This window comes from Exophiala spinifera (assembly GCF_000836115.1).
Source record: "Exophiala spinifera strain CBS 89968 unplaced genomic scaffold supercont1.1, whole genome shotgun sequence".
Lineage (NCBI taxonomy): Eukaryota > Fungi > Ascomycota > Eurotiomycetes > Chaetothyriales > Herpotrichiellaceae > Exophiala > Exophiala spinifera.
Genome location: NW_015622513.1, coordinates 2,984,608 through 3,005,420, shown reverse-complemented (window position 1 = coordinate 3,005,420; position 20,813 = coordinate 2,984,608). Strand labels below are relative to the sequence as shown.

At 51.9% G+C, this 20,813-nt stretch overlaps 6 protein-coding genes across 6 annotated transcripts; 4 read left to right on the top strand and 2 right to left on the bottom strand.

Moving 5' to 3' along the window:
- Positions 1–302: 302 nt before the first annotated feature.
- PV08_01121 (uncharacterized protein) lies at positions 303–3,950 on the top strand (the record flags this gene model as incomplete). Its single annotated transcript, XM_016375486.1, has 1 exon — positions 303–3,950. The coding sequence occupies one exon, from the start codon at positions 303–305 to the stop codon at positions 3,948–3,950; it is 3,648 nt and encodes a 1,215-aa protein (XP_016240762.1).
- Positions 3,951–4,470: 520 nt separating this feature from the next.
- On the top strand, positions 4,471–5,940 carry PV08_01120 (uncharacterized protein; the record flags this gene model as incomplete). Its single annotated transcript, XM_016375485.1, has 1 exon — positions 4,471–5,940. The coding sequence occupies one exon, from the start codon at positions 4,471–4,473 to the stop codon at positions 5,938–5,940; it is 1,470 nt and encodes a 489-aa protein (XP_016240761.1).
- Positions 5,941–6,347: 407 nt separating this feature from the next.
- Positions 6,348–8,225, bottom strand: PV08_01119 (uncharacterized protein; the record flags this gene model as incomplete). Its single annotated transcript, XM_016375484.1, has 1 exon — positions 6,348–8,225. The coding sequence occupies one exon, from the start codon at positions 8,223–8,225 to the stop codon at positions 6,348–6,350; it is 1,878 nt and encodes a 625-aa protein (XP_016240760.1).
- A 433-nt stretch (positions 8,226–8,658) lies between these two features.
- PV08_01118 (uncharacterized protein) lies at positions 8,659–10,345 on the top strand (the record flags this gene model as incomplete). Its single annotated transcript, XM_016375483.1, has 2 exons — positions 8,659–8,833; positions 8,958–10,345. 2 exons carry the CDS (start codon positions 8,659–8,661, stop codon positions 10,343–10,345), a joined length of 1,563 nt encoding a protein of 520 aa, XP_016240759.1.
- Positions 10,346–16,044: 5,699 nt separating this feature from the next.
- PV08_01117 (uncharacterized protein) lies at positions 16,045–16,498 on the top strand (the record flags this gene model as incomplete). Its single annotated transcript, XM_016375482.1, has 2 exons — positions 16,045–16,067; positions 16,138–16,498. The coding sequence occupies 2 exons, from the start codon at positions 16,045–16,047 to the stop codon at positions 16,496–16,498; spliced, it is 384 nt and encodes a 127-aa protein (XP_016240758.1).
- Positions 16,499–18,162: 1,664 nt separating this feature from the next.
- PV08_01116 (uncharacterized protein) lies at positions 18,163–20,649 on the bottom strand (the record flags this gene model as incomplete). The annotated part of the gene is made up of 3 exons (XM_016375481.1): positions 18,163–18,315; positions 18,370–20,455; positions 20,525–20,649. The coding sequence occupies 3 exons, from the start codon at positions 20,647–20,649 to the stop codon at positions 18,163–18,165; spliced, it is 2,364 nt and encodes a 787-aa protein (XP_016240757.1).
- Between the last annotated feature and the right edge of the window lie 164 nt (positions 20,650–20,813).

Sequence of the window (20,813 nt, the reverse complement as noted above, 5' to 3'; positions counted from 1 at the left end):
GGGCGGCATCATCAAGTTTCCCGTTTTGGGGGTGAATGCCTTGGCAGGCTAGACTCCCTGCGCAGGCGTGGCTGCGGAGCGGAGAAACTTTTGGGTGCATCTTCACCATCGTTCCTCATTCAACTGTCAATGCAGCTGGCGCGCTGTGGTCGCGAATCGAGAAAATCAATGTGCATTCATCGACACTTGTAAGGCTCGTTGAAGTCTTCCCTCCTCACATCCGCCCTTGATCTCAATACGCCCTCAAGATGTCCTGAAGCATAAACTTACAGCAATACCTCGTCACATCGTAAACATTCAGAATGGCGGCGGCAGTGGCCAGAAATGGCACGACCAACACCTCAAATGGCATGCTGAGTGGCATCACCCCCGCCTCGCGTTTCGTCGATATTCCAACAGCCATCGATATCCCTGTGTCTGGTGGCCTTGATGCAGACGAGGCTGTCGAGGTCAACCTCGAGGATCACCTGGACGATCCCACCGAATTGTGCCAGTTGCTGGAAAATGAGAAGGCCGCAAAGAATTTGTGGATAACCATCGCTCTAGCTTACGCGAAGCAGGCCCAAATAGATCATGCTGTCGAGATCTTGGGCAAGGGTCTCGGGTCGCTCGCACGTAGCGGCCCCAAGGATCGGCTGAGTCTGCTTGCATGCGTAGCATGGCTCGATCTTCTCAAAAGCCGACAGGCTCCTCGTGTACTGTCCGAGACGCAAGCAAACAGCGATGCAAAAACCAAAGATCACTATCTTCGAGAAGCCACGACCACCATCAACGATGCCCTGCGCATCAACCCTGCCTTTCCTCCCCTTTACCTCACCCGAGGTGTTCTTTTCCTCCTCCGAGCTTCACTACAGTCGTCCACAAGAACCGGTGCTGATGCTGAAAGAGCTGAATCCCTCAAACAAGCCTTGAAGTGCTTCGATGATGCGCTAAAGTCTTCTGATGGGCGGAATATGATGGCTGCAATGGGGAAAGCTAGAACTTTATACCTGCAAAGACAATTTGCCCCGGCTCTGCAAATCTATCAAGACGTGCTGGCCAAAATGCCCGGTCTCACCGACCCAGATCCGCGGATAGGCATCGGGTGTTGTCTGTGGCAGCTAGGATTTCCCGATCGTGCTAAGGCTGCGTGGGAAAGATCCCTGGCACTGAATCCTGAGTCCAAGGTCGCTCACGCCCTCCTTGGAGTTTACTATCTTCATGAAAGCGCCAAGTACCCTGCATCGGATCCTCAGTTCAACGTGCTCTATAAGAAAGCAATTTCCGAGCACACAAAGAAAGCCTACACAATCGACAAAAATTTCCCTCTTAGCTGCGCGATCTTTGCAAGCTATTTCCTATTGACTGGAAGATATGACACTGTGGAACCACTTGCCCGAAAAGCCATTGAACAAACAGACATCAATGCTATTGCTAGTGATGGGTGGTACTTGTTGGCCAGAAAAGAGCACAATAAAGGCGACCTGGTGAAGGCAAATGAATGCTATACACGAGCAGATCAAGCCAGAGGCGGTTTGGATAGAGGCTACTTCCCAGCGAAATTTGGCCTCATTCAGATTATGGTTCAGAGTCAAGATACTCAAGGGGCCAAATTCCGCTTAGAATCTCTTGGCCAGCTCAACAAACATGTCGAGGCGATGACTCTGTTAGGGTGTATATATGCCGAAGAAGCATTCTCGACACAGACCAATCTTACAAAGGAAGACAAAGCAGCTTCCGCGAGAAAGGCGATCACTTTGCTGGAGAATGTGAGAAAGACTTGGAAGGACGAGAAATCTCGGGCTAAGCCAGATGAGTCCGTTTTGCTGTATCTTGCACGTCTCTATGAACAGGAGAACCCAATCGAGAGTCTCAAATGTTTACAACAGGTTGAAGCGATGCAACTCGAAAAGATCCCCGACGAGGATCGTCCAGATCCTAGCGAAGACGAAGCCACCTATATTGCCCAAATGCGGGAGAACTTGCCCCCTCAATTGCTCAACAATATGGCTTGTTTCCTGTATGGACAAGAGTCATTTTCTCTCGCTCGAGAGACCTTTCAGATTGCCCTCAATGCGTGCGTAAAATTGACCGAAAAGCAAGAGGCTGAGAAAAAGGCAGTGGAAGAGGACAAGATCAGTTCCGAAGATGTGGACAACAGCGACACTGATGCTCTTGTCACAACTATCTCTTACAACCTTGCCCGAACCTACGAAGCTCTAGGTTTGATAACCGAAGCACAAAAGGTCTATGAAGGTCTCCTCGGAAGACATCCCGACTATACGGACGCCCTGGCGCGACTGGCTTACATTGCGCTTGAAACCTCCCCACGCGACGAAGGTCCTCGCAAGATCAATGCTGTATATCAGAGCGACTATGGCAACACAGAGGTCAGAGCCTTGATGGGCTGGTATCACCATAGCGCGAAGAAGAAGACCAGCAACATCGCTGAAGATGCAGAAAACCGACACTATAAGCACACTCTCCAAGGGTACGACAAGCACGATCTGTATTCCCTGACTGGGATGGGCAACGTGCATCTCACTATTGCCAGAGATATGCCCCGAAATACTGATCAGGAGAAAGAGAAGCGAACCAAAATGTACGCAAAGGCCTACGAGTTCTTCGACAAAGCTCTACAACTGGACCCAAAGAACGCATATGCCGCTCAGGGTATTGCGATTGCGCTTTGCGACGACAAGAAGGCCTATTCAGACGCTCTTCAGATATTCACCAAAGTCAAGGACACCCTTCGTGATGCTTCTGTCAACATCAATCTAGGTCACGTTATGACAGAGTTACGCCAGTATCAGCGTGGCATTGACAACTACGAGATTGCGCTGAGAAAGGAAACGAAAGGCGAAAATGCTCAATTGCTCGCTTGCCTGGCGAGAGCATGGCTGTTGAAGGGCAAGGCCGACAGATCTATCACGGCTTTAAATACAGCACTGGATTACATGAGGCGAGCACTAGCTACGCAGGAGGACTCACCACATCTGCAGTTCAATGTCGCTTTCATTCAGTTCCAGATTGCACAACACGTCAACCAAGCCAAGGAGACTGATCGAACTCTGTCCGATGTGGATGCTGCAATCGCTGGGCTGGAACAGGCTATTGAGACGTTTGAACAGGTGGCCAGGCATAAACAACCGCCATATCCCCGCAGCGCACTTGAGCAACGTGCAGCTATGGGTAAGAATACTATGCGCAATCAGCTTGAGCGACAACGTACAAGACAGGCGACATATGAGAGCGAGAATGCCACAAGACTCCAGGAAGCCATCGAGAAGCGTCAAGAAGAACTGCGCAAACGCGAAGAAGCCTCCAAACGCCGAAGAGAAGAGGAAGAAGAACGTGCCAAAAAGATTGCGGAAGAACGGAGAAAGATTGTTGAAGAGACAGAAAGGCTCGCCGAACAACTTCGGGCTGAAGCTGCTGCGAGAGAGGCTGCAGAATATACAGATGATGAGGAAACTGGAGAGCGTGTCAAGCGAAAGTCGAAGAAGACCAGCACCAAGCGCAAGAAGAGGGACGATGAGGACGGCTTCATCGATAATGACGGTGATGTGTCCGACGGTAGAAGTGAAAAGAGCGTGTCGCGAACTCCCCTTAGTGGCTCCGACAATGAAGCAGCAGCTGAGAAGCCAAAGAAGAAGAAGAGGAGGTTGGAGAGAAAAAGCAAGGCAAAGGAGCCACGCAAGAATGACAAATACAAGTCTGCAGCGGTGGTTGTCGACTCGGACTCGGAGTTGGAAGATGAACCCGAAGCTGCCCTTACCCCCGGTGCCGGTCCTGAGACTCCGGCGTCGTCTGCCTCAGATAAGGATGAAGAGATGGCCGATACCAGAGACGAGGAGGAGGAGGTCAGACCACAACCTCCTAGACAGCGAAAACAACTCCGGACGATCGCCGACGATGATGACGACGAAGACGAGGATGAGGAAGCGATGAATGGACATTCCGAAACCTGAAGACCTGCTGCAACGAGTTGAGCTCCGAGCCAAGGGCAAAAGTCTTTCCAAAGCGATCACCTGGAAATGTACTATGGTGGGCGGAAGTATCTGGCTGGGGATACGACTCAGGGGCTCGGACATAGCATATAGCGAGCGAGGTGCGTCGTCTTTGTGCATTTGAAATCTAGGTGCATTTATTCTTGGTCTGTATAGCAAGCATATTCTACGGAGTAGCCTCCAAGGATACCAGTACAGCGATAGATGATCGCGAATGGAAACGCATTGGTATCAAATGATCAAGCAGGTCATAGCTCGTAGCCCCAGCACATAGAACTCCCAGCCTTGTAATTGGGATAGTTGTCAGAAGGCTACTGAGGGTTCGTGGGTCCTGTACGTCCTGGCTTTTGACTCGGCATCCGCCACTTTCTTCTCTTACACGAGTCATTTACCACCTTTTGTTGCCTGCAACATTTGCAGTTCCGAAGACTTTCTTCGAAACCAGCTCAGGGCCTTCTCGCAGTTTTACCTCCTTGCCAGAATGGCATCTGCGGACTCGTCGACGGCGCTTATGAGGCGCTCGTCTGCCCAAGATGTCGCCGCAATGCCGCCGCCACCGTTTAAACGCATCAAACGACCGCCCAAAATCCTAGACGAAGACGAGTATACCACGGCGCTCTCCGATATCATCGCACGCGACTACTTTCCCGGCCTGCTCGAATCCCAAGCACAACATGAGTACCTCGCAGCTCTCGAATCAGGCAACGACTCTTGGGTCGCCGAAGCAGCACAGAAACTACGGGAAGCGGCCTTGCCAACGTCCAGCAAGGGCAAAAGGAGGACTGCGCGAAACACCCGGTTTGACCACCCGTCGGCGACACCTCTACGAGGACAGCCTGTCGCAGACACACCACTAGGATATACAGGCAGCGAAACGCCATCAGTGGCGTCCGTCGCAGCCTCCGTCGACACAGCAGAACCTCAGCCTGGTGTCGACACGTCAAGTCTGTCTCTCTCGGCGTTCCAAGCGAAATACACGTCGGAGGACAACGAGTCTTTCAACGCCCTGCTGGACAAACAGAATCTGAAACGACGGCAGAAGCACGCGTACCTGTGGACGCAGGACCAACGGATCCCGTCAACACGACTCCTCGAGCACCGCTCGCGAGAACAGCAACGCCTTAACACCGCCGACGACAAGTCGTCCTCCTCATCCACGAGCAAGGAACTAGCATTACACACGGGGGCCACTGACGATCGACCGGCCAAGCTGGATTCATGGACCATAAAACGGCCGGACAACACATTCATGTTCAACGCCTCCTCCGTCGACGAGGACGGCTTGCAGACGGTCCAGGAAGTCCGCGAACAGAACTCCAAAGCCGGGCCCAAACAAGTCGTCTACACGAACACAAGGTTCCCGCCCGTGCAGTACGTCGACGACCCGGGCCCTGTGCCGCCCAGCCCAAGTCTGAACACGGACATCGTCAACAGCCGTCGCCGCCTCGCCGACACGGACTCCGACGCGGGTGCCGGCGGCGGAGGCTCCGAGTACAACTACGCAGGGGGCGAGACGCCTCGTGTCAACGGCTACGCTTTCGTCGAGGAGGACGAACCCGAGAACATCTCGTCCGCCGCGGACGGTCCGAGTTATCGAGACCTCTTGGCCGGACAGGTCGCCGACCCGACCCCGAACCCGTTCAAGCTCAGCGAGATACGGAAACGAGAGGACCTCCATTACCGCATGGTGGAGAAGGCTGCGCGACAGAAGAGGGACAAGGATCGACAGACGCGTCTGCGTCCAGGAGACAGAGCCGGCGCTCCGGTGGACGGAGGAAGCAATTCAAAGACGTCAGGCAACATGACGCCCGCTGCGAGACGGTTGATGGAGAAACTGGGTGGCAGGACGCCGGCGCGCGGCGCGTCTGGTAGTACGGGCAGCACGACGCCGGTGTCGAAGGGGATGTGGACGCCGCTGAGGACGCCCAGGCGGAGTGATTTGAAACGCTGAAGCGGCGTGGCTCTCAACAGGTACGGATAGCTTAAACTCAGGTACCTAGGTAGGCACATGGGGGGTTGGGTGCACTCTCAGATAGATTAAGTAGGTCCACGTGTCGTTCAGTCTAGGCCGACACAACCTCTCAAGCGAGGACCTCTGGGAAATAGATATCATCTACAGAAGCGCTGCTGTTAGGAGGACAGGAAAAGAGGTGCCTATCGATTTCGTCTATTGTGACAACTATATACATGTTTTCCACGCACGACAGTCCCACCACCGCCTTTTAACGTTGTCACTCCGAACGCCATCGCCCTGATATATAAAGCTCTTCCGACAGTCCTGAAAATACTCCACAAAAGTCCATGACAAGACCATGCCGAACCTGGGCGGTGAACTGCCCCCGTTACTGTTAACCATGGCTAAAACGCATGAATCGCTAAAAGTGACAGTGTCAGCAACACCACGGTGGTGACGCCCGACGGGGAGATGGATCGTGCATCGCTCAAATAATAGGCAGCGCCTAGGTAACTGCATGTGATAATGCCCGAGTCGTTGCTTCTGGTCCCATAACTGAGCTCCAGACCCTCGCCTGCGGAGGGACAAGCGAAGCCTAAGCTCGCCGGACAACTCTGCACCAGATCATAGCACAGATCCTGGCAGGGCAAGACTTCTTTGTACGGCCCGGGTTGGATGACTTGATCGATGATCGCGTTTCTTGACGAGTTGGTGGCTACCGACGTCAACAGCTGCTGGTTGCCGTTCAGCTGAGCAGGGGAAATGCTTGATCCGTTGACGAACGGCTGGCCTAGATTGCGGGGCATCAACCATGCGTCGTTGTTCGAATAGTCGACACATCGGGGAATGGTGACGGCGCAGAGCCATTGCTTGTACGCCCGTGCGCAGTCGTCGCAGTTGCGCGCCAGAGAGTATTGTGCGCTTGAGGTGGTGTTGCATGGGATTTGCTGGAGAGAGTAATTAAAGTATTGGTACATTTGGGCAGCGTAAGAGTCGTAGAGAGCCGCCAGTTCCGGTAGACCGGTGGAAGGAGGGTACTTGTCAGGGTTCGAGGGGACGGCGTAAGCGACCTCAGAACAGAACGAAAGGTTGTACATCAGGGCACAGTTGTCTTCCGTCTTCGTCTGAAAGTCAATAGCTTTCCAGACGGTGCCGCCGCCACCAACCACACCGTTACCCGATGCTGTTGAATTGCCGACCATCGCCAGCATGCCCCAGTATTCTGAGGTTGCATTGAGCCCAGTCACATAGAATTGCTCTTTTGGCTTTCCTCCCAGGCCTCTGTTGGTCATTTTGGCAACATTCTGATGAGAAAAGCCTTCAATATTTGCAGCGATTCGCGCATTATTCTTGAGACCACAGAACGATTTACTCACTCCGAGGATAGTTTTCTCGTTTTGGTTCGCGGCAAAGACACCCCAGGGTGGATTGATTTTCATCCAATCTTGATATATGGTCGAATTAGAGTCGGCTTCGGTAGTGTCGTTTGTGATCAGAAGCGCTGCATGATTGTCCCCGTCGACAAAGTATAGATTGCTGGTGTCTCTGTAACTGTGGAATGGTGCATCATTAGATGCAGCCACCTCGTAATTCCAGATACCTTCGAAGTCGGTAGTGTTTGGCGCAGATACTCCTATATAGACATCGCTGTCAGCCTCACCCTCGAACAGAGCATAGCCTTCGTCCACGTCGATGGTCTGCTGGTTAGGATCGTTACTATCCTGACCCGGCTTCTGATTCGACTCAGATAAAGATATGTACATGGTAAGTTGGGGAGGCACGATATTGTCAGAGGTATTGTTGGTAGCATTTGACGAAGGCTGCAGACAGGTATTCAGGGAGACGTATATCCGGGTTCCAGTTTGCCGTTTCTTGAGTTCGGGCACATCAACTGTTAGGTCCCTCTTTTCTATACCGTCGCCAGGGAGACCTGTCCCCATCGCACCGTGAGGGCCATTGACAGCATCACTGGGAAAGACCCAGTTCTGAGTTTGACCGGTGTTGATGTTGATGTTCTGAGGCGCATTGTTTGCAAGGGCGGATACTCCTGCTTCCGCACGGCCAGATATGCGAATCGCGATGTCCTCATCCCACTCCTCCCCATCTTCAGATATCACATAGTGGTTATGATCTTCGGAGTGTATTCTAGAGTCGAGCTCAAGGGCGTATGCGAATTGCGGTTTTGAGAGGGTGAGATAGAGGATTAGGAGGAGGATGGCTGACGCTGCAAGAGAGGCCGCGAATCTCGATTGAAGCGGGCTAAGTTTTGGGAGCAATGGCATGATGAAGACCAGCTTCACGCGAGTATCGTTGCGAGAGTGTAGTTCTGGCGGTGGCTAGCATAGCAGCATTGCCATGCATGGAGCCTCAGAGACAGTGAAAAGTGAACGTTGAAGTACTGAAGCAACGTTGCTGCTGCGCCTGCGTCGCCTCCTTCACTCAGCCTCGTCGTCCTCAGCCTTGCAGATCCCCCACGCCCAAGTGATTACGTTTCGTTGCTTTGAAACACCGACATTGTCTGGTATCGTCGTGTCGTTTCTTCTTCGACCATGTATGTCACATCTGCCCTTTGCCGCCGAGAGGTAGTTGCTGTGCGCCCTATGGGTGATTCGAAGATATGAGATTCAAGCCGAGCTTCTGTGCTATACTTGAACTCGATATATTCATACCATCCGAAGCCAATCGACCACTCCGTTCGAGCCCGGAATCACCAAAATGACCAGCGTTTGCGAACACAAGGAGCACATTGGCTGCGCCTTGACAGCGCTGCCGAGATGCTGCTCGTGCGTCGACAAGAGACCACTCGCAACTGCTTATCCTATCTATATCGATGGCAAGGGCATGAAACTCCAGGGAAAGCGCTGGCAACGTTACTGCTGGAAGTGCCGCGGTAGGCGTGAAGACCCTTTACCATTGTGTTATCCATTCTGTTGCTCCATTACATTCTCAGTCGCTCGCTCGCTCGCTTAACTACCAGTCACTCGCTGATTGACATATTGTTAATTTGGCATCAGATTATTGGAATTTCGTATCAGACAATTCATCGGCTCACTCGCTACCTCGCAACCCTGATCCTTCAGATATTCCTGTGCATAGTGAACCTAGCACTCTCCATACAGACAACATGAGCCAAACTCCACATGGAGTCCGTAGCGGGCAGTCAAATCGACGCAACAGAAATCGACATTCCCATAGAGGCCACTTCCACGGACATCCAGACAGAGCAATCCCCAACCAATACGCAGGGACCAACAACCCACATAATCACAGTGTTGCGCTGCCCACAGTGGCTTCACAGCATGATCGGCACATGGAAGCAAACCAACTGTATGGTTGGAACGCCAACCATCGTCAGCCTCCTGACGGCAATCTTCCGAGGCTTTCGAACATGACCTTCCAAGATCAAAATGCCGCAGCTGAGATTGGTCCAAACAGTCAAGGGAACGTACAAGTAAATATACCGCAGATTGTTCAGAATTCCCTCGATCATTTCGGCTTGACTGCAGCAACAATACAAAGCACTCACCCTTCCCTGCCGATGCAAGTAGCTCCTCACTGGCCTGCTGATGCCAATATCAATCATCCTCACGGAAACAATGAAATCAATCCTCAACATCAACCGGCCTATCCTGGGTATAATCAATCAGCCCCAGCTCATCGACAGGCTCGACGGCCAATCACAAATCCGTTTGGTACGAGGGAGGAGCTTGAGTCCGAGGACTACCAAAGTCCGTTGACAGCCATGTTTGGCCGGTTTGAGCGGATACGAGAGGCTCGTGAAGCTCAGCGGGCTATGCATTCACGAAGACAGGTTAGTCGCTCTGAAGACGCATCCAGTCCACTCAGGTCTAATCTTCCACCGGCTGGTGTTCCCTCGTACCCCCAGCGCACAACAGAGCCGCCACCTGTGTCTCAGGACAATGGACTAAGGTCTCGGCGTTTTTGGATTTCTGACCAAATCCATGATTTGCTTCTCAACAGCACAGCTAGCCGGAGTTCTGTTGCACACGGCCCGACTTCGATGTATCTGGATGATACAGAGGACGAGGACGACTGGGCGCCAAACCCGATTGACGAGCAAAAGCGTGGTGACATCCTTGATCTTAAAGAGATGGATGTTAGCATTGCATGTCAAATCTGCAAAGAGCACAAGATGGATACTCTCCTGGAGCCATGTATGCATCTGGCTATCTGCCATTGGTGCTCTGAGCTCACCCGTATAACGGCCCAAAGAGCCGATCGCACCTGGCGTTGTCCTATCTGTAGAGGCAAGATTCGTGGGTGTAGAAAGGTGTTCCTAGTTACAAGTGAGAAACATAGGCAGGATGGGCCCGACGATCCGTCAGAGTCCAGAGGGGACGAGGGATCAAAACAGAAAGACGATGCAGCAATGGTTTTATGACCGAGAACACGTGGCGTGTTTAACCCTGGTCTTCGACTATTCTAACTGATGTTAGCTTTCGTGCCGGTCAAGGTCTTTGTGGAGTTTTGTTATGCTTAGAGCGTTAGACATATGGGATCGAAGAAATGAACATATGGCGCTATGGCGATTTATCAGATTGGCATACGGAAGATCTTCCCATCCCATTCGTTCACTAGATGGCTATCCTTTTCAACATGTAGGCCCGTGGCTAGAGTAACAAGGTGGGCATTGAGTAAACATTCTTACAACAACGATATGAAGACAGGTTTCCGCCATCCTCAAGAAAGGCTCTTGCCCAGGTGAGAGGCCAAGACTCGAGAGCCCGTCACGTCTCCTATCGCCTGGGAAGTTAGGGGGTTGGGATCAAACGAGCGAGTCGCGACAAAGAATAAATCCTCCTTGAAGGGCCCTACATAAATGGCACAGGTCTCATCGCCAAAACGTCAGACGGCATCCTCACTCGGGATGAAGTCGAGATCCTCGAACTCTGAACGAGACCAGGTCTTCAAACCGGGAGACGAATACTGCGAGTAAACGAAAAGGCCCAATATGCACCGTTGAATCTCTTCTCAAGTCTTCTACGTACCGTGTCGGGGAACCATCCTGAGCACTACATCCAACTCGCACTCGACGGCGGTGATAGTGACTTGCAAAGATAAGAACTGTGATGCGATTGAAGCATCTCAAATCAGTCACCGAGACTACCGGAGGTATTGGGTCTCTAACTTTTTTTGGTCACACAGTCACAATGTATCACGAGCTAACGGCGCCATTTCACAAGCGCAGAGAGACTGTCCGTCTTTGCTTCGAGTCTTTCGAGACCTTTCAATCTCCCCACCCACCCAGGATCGGTTGGAGGCTCTCGACTCTCGAGTTTATGGGCTTTGAGAAATCGACCGCGTCGTCGGGAATCCTTGTGGTCGATTTACCACCAGACCAATAAATCCCTGAACGCGGTCCAGAACACTCTTCTTCACTATGCTACAGCGCAGGGTGAACGCACTCGGAACATGAGAAATGAGCTCCCCTGAATCACCAACACAGGGCTGTGACTGTACCGGGGCCATCGCAGATGAGATGCGGAACGCTGTGCTCGACCCCTGAGTTTGCCGACATCCTCGGGCTCGATGATGTGCCCTTGTGGTTGAGAAGCACGTCGAAGATGGGACGCAACATTTTTGCTGTGTCGGCAAGATCGTCTCGAGGCTCATGTTGCTGTGCGGTGGTGTGGCCGAAAGAAAGCAAGGAGAGTCAGTCTGCAAGGGGCTTCCCCTCATGGTGCGGTATCGAACCAACACGAAGCAGACGCGGAAGAAGAAGTGGCGGCTGCTGACATACTGTACCGATCGTCTTCTTGACGTTCTCAAGTCCAACAGCCCGCCTTCAAACCCGCGTCTCGCCTGTCGCTGAAAAGACTCCTGAACTCCTACCAAACAATCACACCGTGTTAGTTCTACGATGGAAAGTCGGTTCAGGAGACGGCCCAGGATAGACCACATGGGTACGCGCATCGCGAGGAGGGCAGCAGAGACATAGTGGTCAGAATGTCCCATCCGGGCGGTGGTTTCCATCATCACAAGTCCTTTCATCAGTAGGGCATCGTAGACAAGTGGAAGAGGAGTACCCGCTCAGGGCCCTTCAAAGGCACCCATTATCAGAGACACGGTTGGTTGGCATTCAAATGCCAGCTACCTCTCTCAGGGCCTTCACAAGGCAGAAGTGTGGTTTGCCCCAGCATGGAAGGAACTTGTGTGGCACTGCAAAAGCAGAATCCAGGTCACCCCCCCCCCCCCCCCCCCCCCCCCCCCCCCCCCCCCCCCCCCCCCCCCCGAATTCGACGGGGTCGTTGGAGCAGAGTCGATCCAAGTGACATGTCTGTACGGGAATCAGCGCCTCAATCACAGGGAGCCAGAATAACAAGTTATACGATGAGATTGCGGACAATATTGCAACGCGGATCGGAAATACCAAGAAAAAGGCCACCCCACTGGGTGTTTTCCTGAACTAATAACACTGCATCACACACCTCGGAGAAATGAAAAGGGGTTAAGTGCACATCAACATCTTTTGTGCGCCTGAAGCCAAGTGAAGGAGCCCTGCTAAGCACTGCTATAGGGATGTTGTCGTCGACGGAGGACTCCGAAAATGGTGCCTAATGTTGCTTAATACCTAGTCATGCGTAAATAGAGTACCTAGGTAACAGCTCGTCTTACGAGCAGTCAGGAGTCGTTCACGGTAAGACTGCCTCGGCCGGGGAAGTTAGGGAGTGAGTTCACTAGCGACAACTAATAAACCTTACTTGCTTACTTGAATGACTTGGCCCACTGAGACCTCCACTGCCCGCCTGAGTGAAACATACCCCAAGCCAACGACGTTTGGAAGATGAAGTGAGGCAGACACCGTGTTCCTGAAGCAAGAAAATCGTACCTATCACGGTCACCGAACTTAGCCTAGCTGTGACAGTCCAGTGCGGACCACTCCGCGGGATGAATCATGATGTCAGTTCCAGTTGAGAAGCTTCGGGTAGCGGTGAAACGTGTTTGTCTTAGTTCTCTGCCATCGTGTTGAAAGGCAACCTTGCAGCATCACCCGGTCCTTGTTTTGAGACTGTATACGAGGCTCACCGCCTTACATGGTTCGATGGAGAAACCTTTTGTGATACCGCAGTTGTGACGTGGCTGTGTGCATTGCCCTTTCACAAACATCGCCACCTGTGTTTTCCAAAGGCTAGCGTCGTCGCCTTCGGGTAAAGTTGTCGATGAGAGCAGGATGCTTGGGTTCAACTGAGTACTGGATGCCTTTGGGCCTCAGGTGGAGTGCCTGAGCCGTCAAATGTTCGGTCTTTTGAGACAACTCAGCTTCAGGCAAACTCGATAGCTTCGGGCTGCGACGTAAAATGGTGGCGACATTATTCCTTGGCCAAAGATTGCTGGTGGCGTGGGATGACCGTGAATAAGGCGCAGTCTGGGTTGACAAGGGACCAGGCCTGTCGAATGGTTTCGCTTCTCGCCACTCATTCACAATCAAGCCGACATCGGTTCTCACGCGAGTATTGCCACGTCTGACAGGTAAAGTGGCTTCCAGGGAAAGGATTCGATGCGAAATCAAGCTGATACCCGTATGAGAGCGTTGGTCAGGGAGACTTGTTGCGAAAGGTAAGCCTGTAAGCTTATTGCTGGGCAAGGAAACATTCCAGCCCAGGCGCCCAGGAGTCCGTCAGAACCAGTGGACGGCAGAGAAAACTTAGTGTTGTTCACTCACCGTCGACCGTGCGGATTTGACATGGAGGGTATGGCGCTGAGTGTGCTGTTGCCCGTATATGCAGTTCTGATCTTTGATTTCTGACTTTTTCTTAATACTCGCAAATGACATCACTCGCTCAACCGATCACCAGCAGCCAAGGACAATTCTTCTAGAATTTGTAACGTACAGGTGTAAAGTTTCGAAGGACCAATAAGCTTTATTGTATGCGTCGTACTCGTCCATCGAGAGACAGCTGAACAACACGACACAGCTGAAGAGGTGGTGGCAAGGCTGAAGATTCGGCTTCGCCGTAGACATTTTCTTCGATTTAGTCATTGAATATCTGAGACTTTGTAGAATGAATGGCTATGGGCCACCTCTGAAATGTGATAGACAACTTTCAAGGGAACTGCAGCAGTGATTTGTCGTTGATATAGACATCTTCGCACAACCTGAAAGGAATGCCCCAGGTCTAATATGGCAATTGCCGCCTTCTTATAGTCGGCAAAGGATAAACTGATAATCCGCCACACCCACGATCAACACGGAAGCGGCAGGCGGCACGAGCCACAGTTTTGCCGCCACGACTATTTGTGGCGATCTACCACCTCTCAATTTCAACCTCAACCCAACTTCAGCCCTTCTATGACTTCAACAAAACTAGACCACATCGCCACACCCGGTCTATTCTGTCTCCCTCGTGATTTTGCACTCTATAACCACGGATAATAATTGGGTGCGTGCTCCAAAGTGGCTCTGGGCCCTTGAGTCTACAACGACGGCGCGGTCAAACTCAACCTGGCCATTCCCTGTCGCGTCGAGCTATGGCCCAAAGAATGCTTTCGGCGAACCGACAATGTCTCCCAACAGCCTCAACACCCGACACCTTTGTACACTGTGTGTGCTTTTTGTCTTCTCGAGACTCACCAAGACACGCTCATCCCAGTGGAAAAGCACGAAATCATCTGGGCGGGAAATTTTTCTCTTCCTCCCTAGGGGGGCTCGAACTCTATCAGTGGGAGGTCGACATGATATAGCGCGGCTGCACTATGTGTTGAACCCTGCAAGTCAAGATTCATCAAGACGTACCGTTGAGAACACATTCTGTGTGGTGACTCAGCGGTCACAGCGTCGTTGCCGCCTCAAGTTGTCGAGTTGGAGATCAGTCTCCTCTCTCACCGCAGTGCATGTATCCAAGACGCCTCTCAAAAATTGGCCTCACAAGTGACGGGCGCTACGCACAGACCGGAGATTCGTAGAGTTTGCTCAGGTTTCCAGACGCCGCGAACCTACGCTTCGTCTCCGTTCTCCAAACACGCGAAGGCGAAGTCACGGAGGAAAGGAAAAAGCCCGGTAAGTGCCCTTGAAACAGAACACGATAAGTCATTCACTGCAAATGGTCCCAATGCAACCACAATACTATTGGGAAGTATTTTTACCACCTCAACGAATCTCCTTGCGAACAGACTGTTCTTTTGTTTCTCGTTGGCTTCAAGCCACTGAGAGATGCGACCTCCGAAACCTTCGGCTGTCAATCTAGGTGAGTGTCCTGCCTCCGAGATGGAAGTTCGGAGGGGCCACATGACAGCAACAGCCGGAAACGACCGGTCTCTTCAACAACTTCATGCTCCCATCAGGATTGGGACGACCTCGCCGAACAGAAACTTTTGCCTCAATCATACCGACTCGACCAGCGCTTTCGGCAACCTGGAAGGCCCAGCAGAATATCTGAGTTTCTCGGCCTTGTTACATATCTCGCGGTATGTCCGTCGTCGTGGTATCAAACAGCAACTGTGACCATCTTTGGATGACGAAGGGCATAAACTCGCGCGGGGAACATCTACAGACTCCCCGGCCAACCTCCTGCGATACCTGCACAGCTGCTTTGTCCCAAAATGCCTCAGGTGATGGCACATGGCCGTATCTTACGAGCAAATGGAGGCACAGGGATCGGAAACCGGAACACCAGCCTGCAAACTGCCCCGAAACGAGACTAGCTCCGTCACGTGTGGTGATCTCCTCTTCAATCAGAGCGCAGCATTCCACGTGACTGGTGTTTAGACCGGTGTGCGATTGGCTCCGCGTCTTCTAGCGTCCTCGGCAGTTGCATGTCATTGGTCAGTCGGGCCTGAGTCTTGCCTGGCCGTGGTGATTTCAGGGTATTCGCATCGCCCACCTCGCCCACCTCCTCCTCCCCCCTTCTCCTCCTCCCTCAACTCACCAAGCAGATATATCTTTTGATATCGCCTGTGTATTGCTGCTTCTTTACACCCTCACCCTCCTCCAAGTCCTACAACAGTCCCACTTTCCAAAACCTTTTGCAAGATATTTTCTCCGATTGCCTGTTTCTATCTACCTGGTATCAGATTATCAGTCCAATCATTCCAGGGGGCAAGCCATACATTATCATGTCTCTGGGTTCTCATACAACAACCATGGCCAGAGTGTGCAGAGAACAGTGCGTTTTCCCCAGTCATGTGAGAGAGGTCGTTTGCTTGCCGTGCTAACGAACGGACTTTGACCCAAAGGCGGAGGCAGATCCCGTTGACGTCCTTCACCCTCTTGACCGTGCCCGAGGAGCCCATGCTGTCTCAGTATCTCAAGAAAGTCGAGACCATCGACGTCAGCATGATGGAGAGGGCTCTTCGGTCTGAAGGCAAGCTTTTGCCAGTCCGTTCTGCTGAGGATTCACTACCGTCCCCGCCAGCCAGCCAATCCTCATCGTCCCATGACGGGCAGCCCCCTTGCTCAGACAAGGCCGCTGCACAGCTCAAACTCGAACTCGAACTCGACAAGTTCATGGGCTCACTCACTGCTTCAGATTCTCCGGACGCCGTCATCAGGACCATCGCAAGGTCAAAGTCTTCGATGCTTTGTTCCTGCACTTGATCCTCGCGAACCCTTCAGCCAACGCACTATTGCGTGTGGGAGCAAGCAAATGTGTTTCTCTAGGCAACTGTACTAGAGGCCGGATATTCCTGGAAGTTGTGACAAATCGGGAAACCCACCGTCGGAAAATTCTGGACTCTTGTCTCTCTCTTTCTGTCCTTTCCCCAACTGCAACAGGCAGGACGAGGGTAATAGAGTCTCTTTCTGTATTTTCCTCAAGTGCAACAGGACAAGGGTAATGGAGTCTCTTTCTGCCCGTTTCTCAATTGCAACAGGACCAGGGTAATGGTGGCCGGTCCGTATATGTGCAAAGGGGTTGTAATGTCCAGGGGAGTTTTTTATGGTGGTGCACCTCTCATTCACGATCCGTCATGTTAACTGCAGAGTATTCGCGGAGAGTGATGATGCTGACGACGACGACGACGACGACGACGACGATGAGGCCGGGGTATCAGAAAGGACACATGCCCAGGTTGCAGGTGGTGCCAGGTGGTCGGGTTGCACGTGACCACGGACTGTACAACTTCAAACAACCCCCTCCCCAATCCCCATCTCTTGCGTTGTCTACGGAGTACTAGTAGTCGGATGAGGTAGTCCTCTCCTACAATAGCCTTGCGATTTTGTTATTGCGGGCCGCCCAGGATACATCTCGAGTCAACTTGTCATTGCAGCTTTGATCATGATCATGGCCATTCGTGTCCAAGGAGGTAGTCTGCCCTTGAAGTCGGGCCTGCATAACTCATCGCGATAAAAATAGATTCCCTCCTGTCTCTAAATCGACCCGGCGGCGGCAGGCACCTCGCACAACACGCAGCTTCAGAAGACTCGGCTCACACATTCATTCTCATGGTGTTCAATGATACATACGCATGCTGGCTACGTTGGACAGTCGCGCTCTCAACATCAATTGTCTAGGTACATTGATTAGGTATTATTCTTGTAGACGAGCGTGCAAAAGCCCAAGTGCAAGCAAGCACCTTTGAGCCCGATGGAAGTACTAAAGCGTTCCCAAGTGCTCGGTGTCGCTCCTCGGTGTCGCGCGCCGTTGCGTTTGGAAACAAGGATATAACGCATGCGAAGGGAATGTCTGAATGCTTCGCCTTCATTAGCCTATGATTCCTCAAAGCCATCATCTCCCTGGCAGGTTTTGTTTGCTTTCCAAATTATGACTGCCAACCACGACAATAGACGTACCTACACATCGTTTATAGCAATTTCTGCTTCCCCGAAATAAACATCCACAGCATCGGTCATCCTCTCAGTGATCAACGCCCGTTCGAATGGTCTCGGCACGATCAGGCACCTTGTTCCAGGTGGGAAATCCGATGGCCTTCGCGGTAAAACCACCCTGACAACCATCACTGCCGCATCTTATGTTGTAAAGTTGAGGTGCTGGCCTTATGCTTAGGCACTCGCCGTCATAAATATATCATCGTGCGAATGAAGCACTATTTGACGGGTTCAGTCGAGGAAAATACATGACCATGCAGGGCTTGCCAATGAAGCCTTGACTTTGTGGTGCGGCGTCCTGTACGGCAATACTAAGCTCCTGTCGGCCCTCGGACGACGTGGATATCCTCCGTGGTCGAGGCCATGGATAGTCAAGATCACGATCTTGTGAGTAATCAATTAACGTGGATAGCGACCATAATCGGACAAGGCCCTCAGGCCACGTCTATCATCGAGCTGTCTTCTCCATGCTCAAGGCCGGCGGGGAACTGAAACGTATTGGGAAAAGAAACAGGTGGCAAAGCTTGTGTGAATTCCGTGCAGGAAAACAATTTCGAGATGCTGTCATAGACGATGTAGCGTTGTAACTAAGGAAAGAATTGGTGAGTTCTCCCAGCAATATAACGAGGAATTCCACTTACAGATGCAAGTCTTACGCCAAGCCAGAGACACCTCTCTGCACGTGGCGCTGCATGACTTGGAAGCTCCAACGTGCGGTCATCCTCGTCTGTCACTTGGCCTTCAAAAAAGTCGGCGGGATAATAGTGTTGAGACCATTGAAATCCACGCATTAAGAAATCCTCTGGTAACTGACGGCCTGTGCCTGACTGTTGTGGAGGGAAGATAGGGAACTCAACTTTATTGTCCACCACACCAGATCTGCTGATTGAATTCAATGACAAAACCAATTTGTCCCACGGAACATAGTTCTCAAGATAGATGAAACCTTCTGGAAAATATGACAGGCTCCATAGAAACGCTAAAGTAAAGTGTAGATAGGGTAGGATGTTCCTATCTCCAACCTTGGACGCAACAATGGAAGTGCACTGATGCCAGATAGGCAGAACGTATGATGTGACTTCGTCAGATGAAGAGAATTTGACCCCTAGTCGGTCACCAAGTGGCGCAGCAACCTGAATAAAGTCTCGCGCATTGATAGGGCGTTCTTGCTCCCAGAATTTGCGGTGTAGTTGAGCCTTGATCATAGGATTCTCAGATTGAATTTTGGCAGAATTGGGATCCGATTGTCCTTCGGTTTGGGTCTGTTTACTCTTCTCGAAATTCGCACAAAGGGCCTTCCAAAGGTAATTTTCATCGGATCCGAAGTCGAGAATCATGGCGATCAAAGACGATGCCATCTCTGCTCCTTGCATCTTAAAATTCGATCCGGTTCGGTTGATAGTGCCGTCTAACTCGGATACAAAACGAGTGATGTGCGAGCAATAGTCATGAATGAAGCCATGAGTGAAGAGTATTCCTGCCGCGGTAACCAGACTAGTTTCTACCTTGAGATACTTTTGACTTGTTGTCTCATATTTGTCAAGAAACGGAGAGAATAAAAGCATAATCGAATCCCGGGCATTCACAAATGGGATACCGCTAATAAGGGCCTTTGAATAGTAAAAGAGCTGTCGAACAATATTCGGTCTCGCCAATACAGCCAAGTGGTGCTGTATACGACCAGTTGTTGGTGAGTAATCGGCAGCGCGATTATACCACATTCTGGCGACATTAGACCAGTGCTCTCGATCTCGCATGTCAGATTCTTCAATGGCCATCCGGTATCGTGCAAGGTCTCCTAAGCATTCTATCCAAGTCTCATGAAAGGCAGGTACCGATTCCATCAACAAGCCCATCATTTGATAGGCAAGATAGACAAAGCTGAGCATGTGTTCGAGCGAGAAAGGTAATCGATGACGGAGCAACTCAAGAAAAGAGTGAATACCGTGTCTCCACATCCGCGCAGGCATGGCATATTTGGTCGGTAGTCGCCGAAGTGCAGGTGAAGCAGTGGGATGTTGACTGGCTAAGAAGAAATCATGGTGTTCATGCAACAGAGTTCGATGTAAGGCAATCAGGGCCTGCCACTGCTCATTGGAAAGCTTGTTTGTAGTCTGGGACTGTTGCTGACAGATCTCGACGCACTTCTTCTCAACCATCACGAGGCCTGCGTATATTCCTTTCACCTCATTAACGAGCTGTTCGTGGGAGATAGGGCGTGTTTCTGGTTGGAGGAGCATTTTGGACTCTTTGTCCGATGGACCATCCTGGGACACAGAGTGGAGGTGGGACGGCTGGCGGGAATGTGGCTTAGGACCCGACGCAGGCGCCGGGTGGGGTAACTTGGGAGAAGACACCGGCGTCCTCTGGGTCGATCGATAGCCTTGCGATGGGGTCGGTGTTCTCGTGGAAGCAGGTGTGGGTGAAGACAGGGCGTTTTCGTGCCGTCCGGAAAAGTGCGATCCTGATCCTCGATCGTCCTTCTTGTTCGGATAGCAAGCGTCCTGGTCAAGCGCCGGGCGTTTGGAGCGTCTCATGGGATCCGAAAGGTGGTTGTTGGATCGATTTTGGTCGGCCAAGGTCAATTGATTGAACTCAGTGCTACTGGGTTCCTCCTTCGACTTTGAAGGGAGTGGCTGCAGCGGTATTCGCAGTGAAGAGTCATGGGCCAACGAGTCACTCCAAGGCCGCCGTTGCTGCTGCCTTCCTGGGACATTGCTCTCAAACCTACATAGGCACCGGAAAATCAATTAGGAAGGGATGAAGACGCGCGGACCGGGAGCCATGAAGGCGTACCTGGGATTCTTGCTGTTGGGTGATTGATTTGGCGACGGCGAAAACTTCTCACTCGGTTCTTTCTCACTCGGGTCCGGAGGCTGAGTGGTTTCTGGCAGGCCTGATTTCCGTCTGAACCATGACATGGCATCGGTTGCAGGGGGAGATCTGGAGGTCCTGGATGTCGAAGACTCGGACGGATGAATCATCAGATTGCCAAGGCTCTGCTGGGAATATCACCCGTTAACACGCTTTCGCCACTTCACCGGCGCCGTGAGGCATTTTTGGAGACCGGGCCAGAATCACAGTG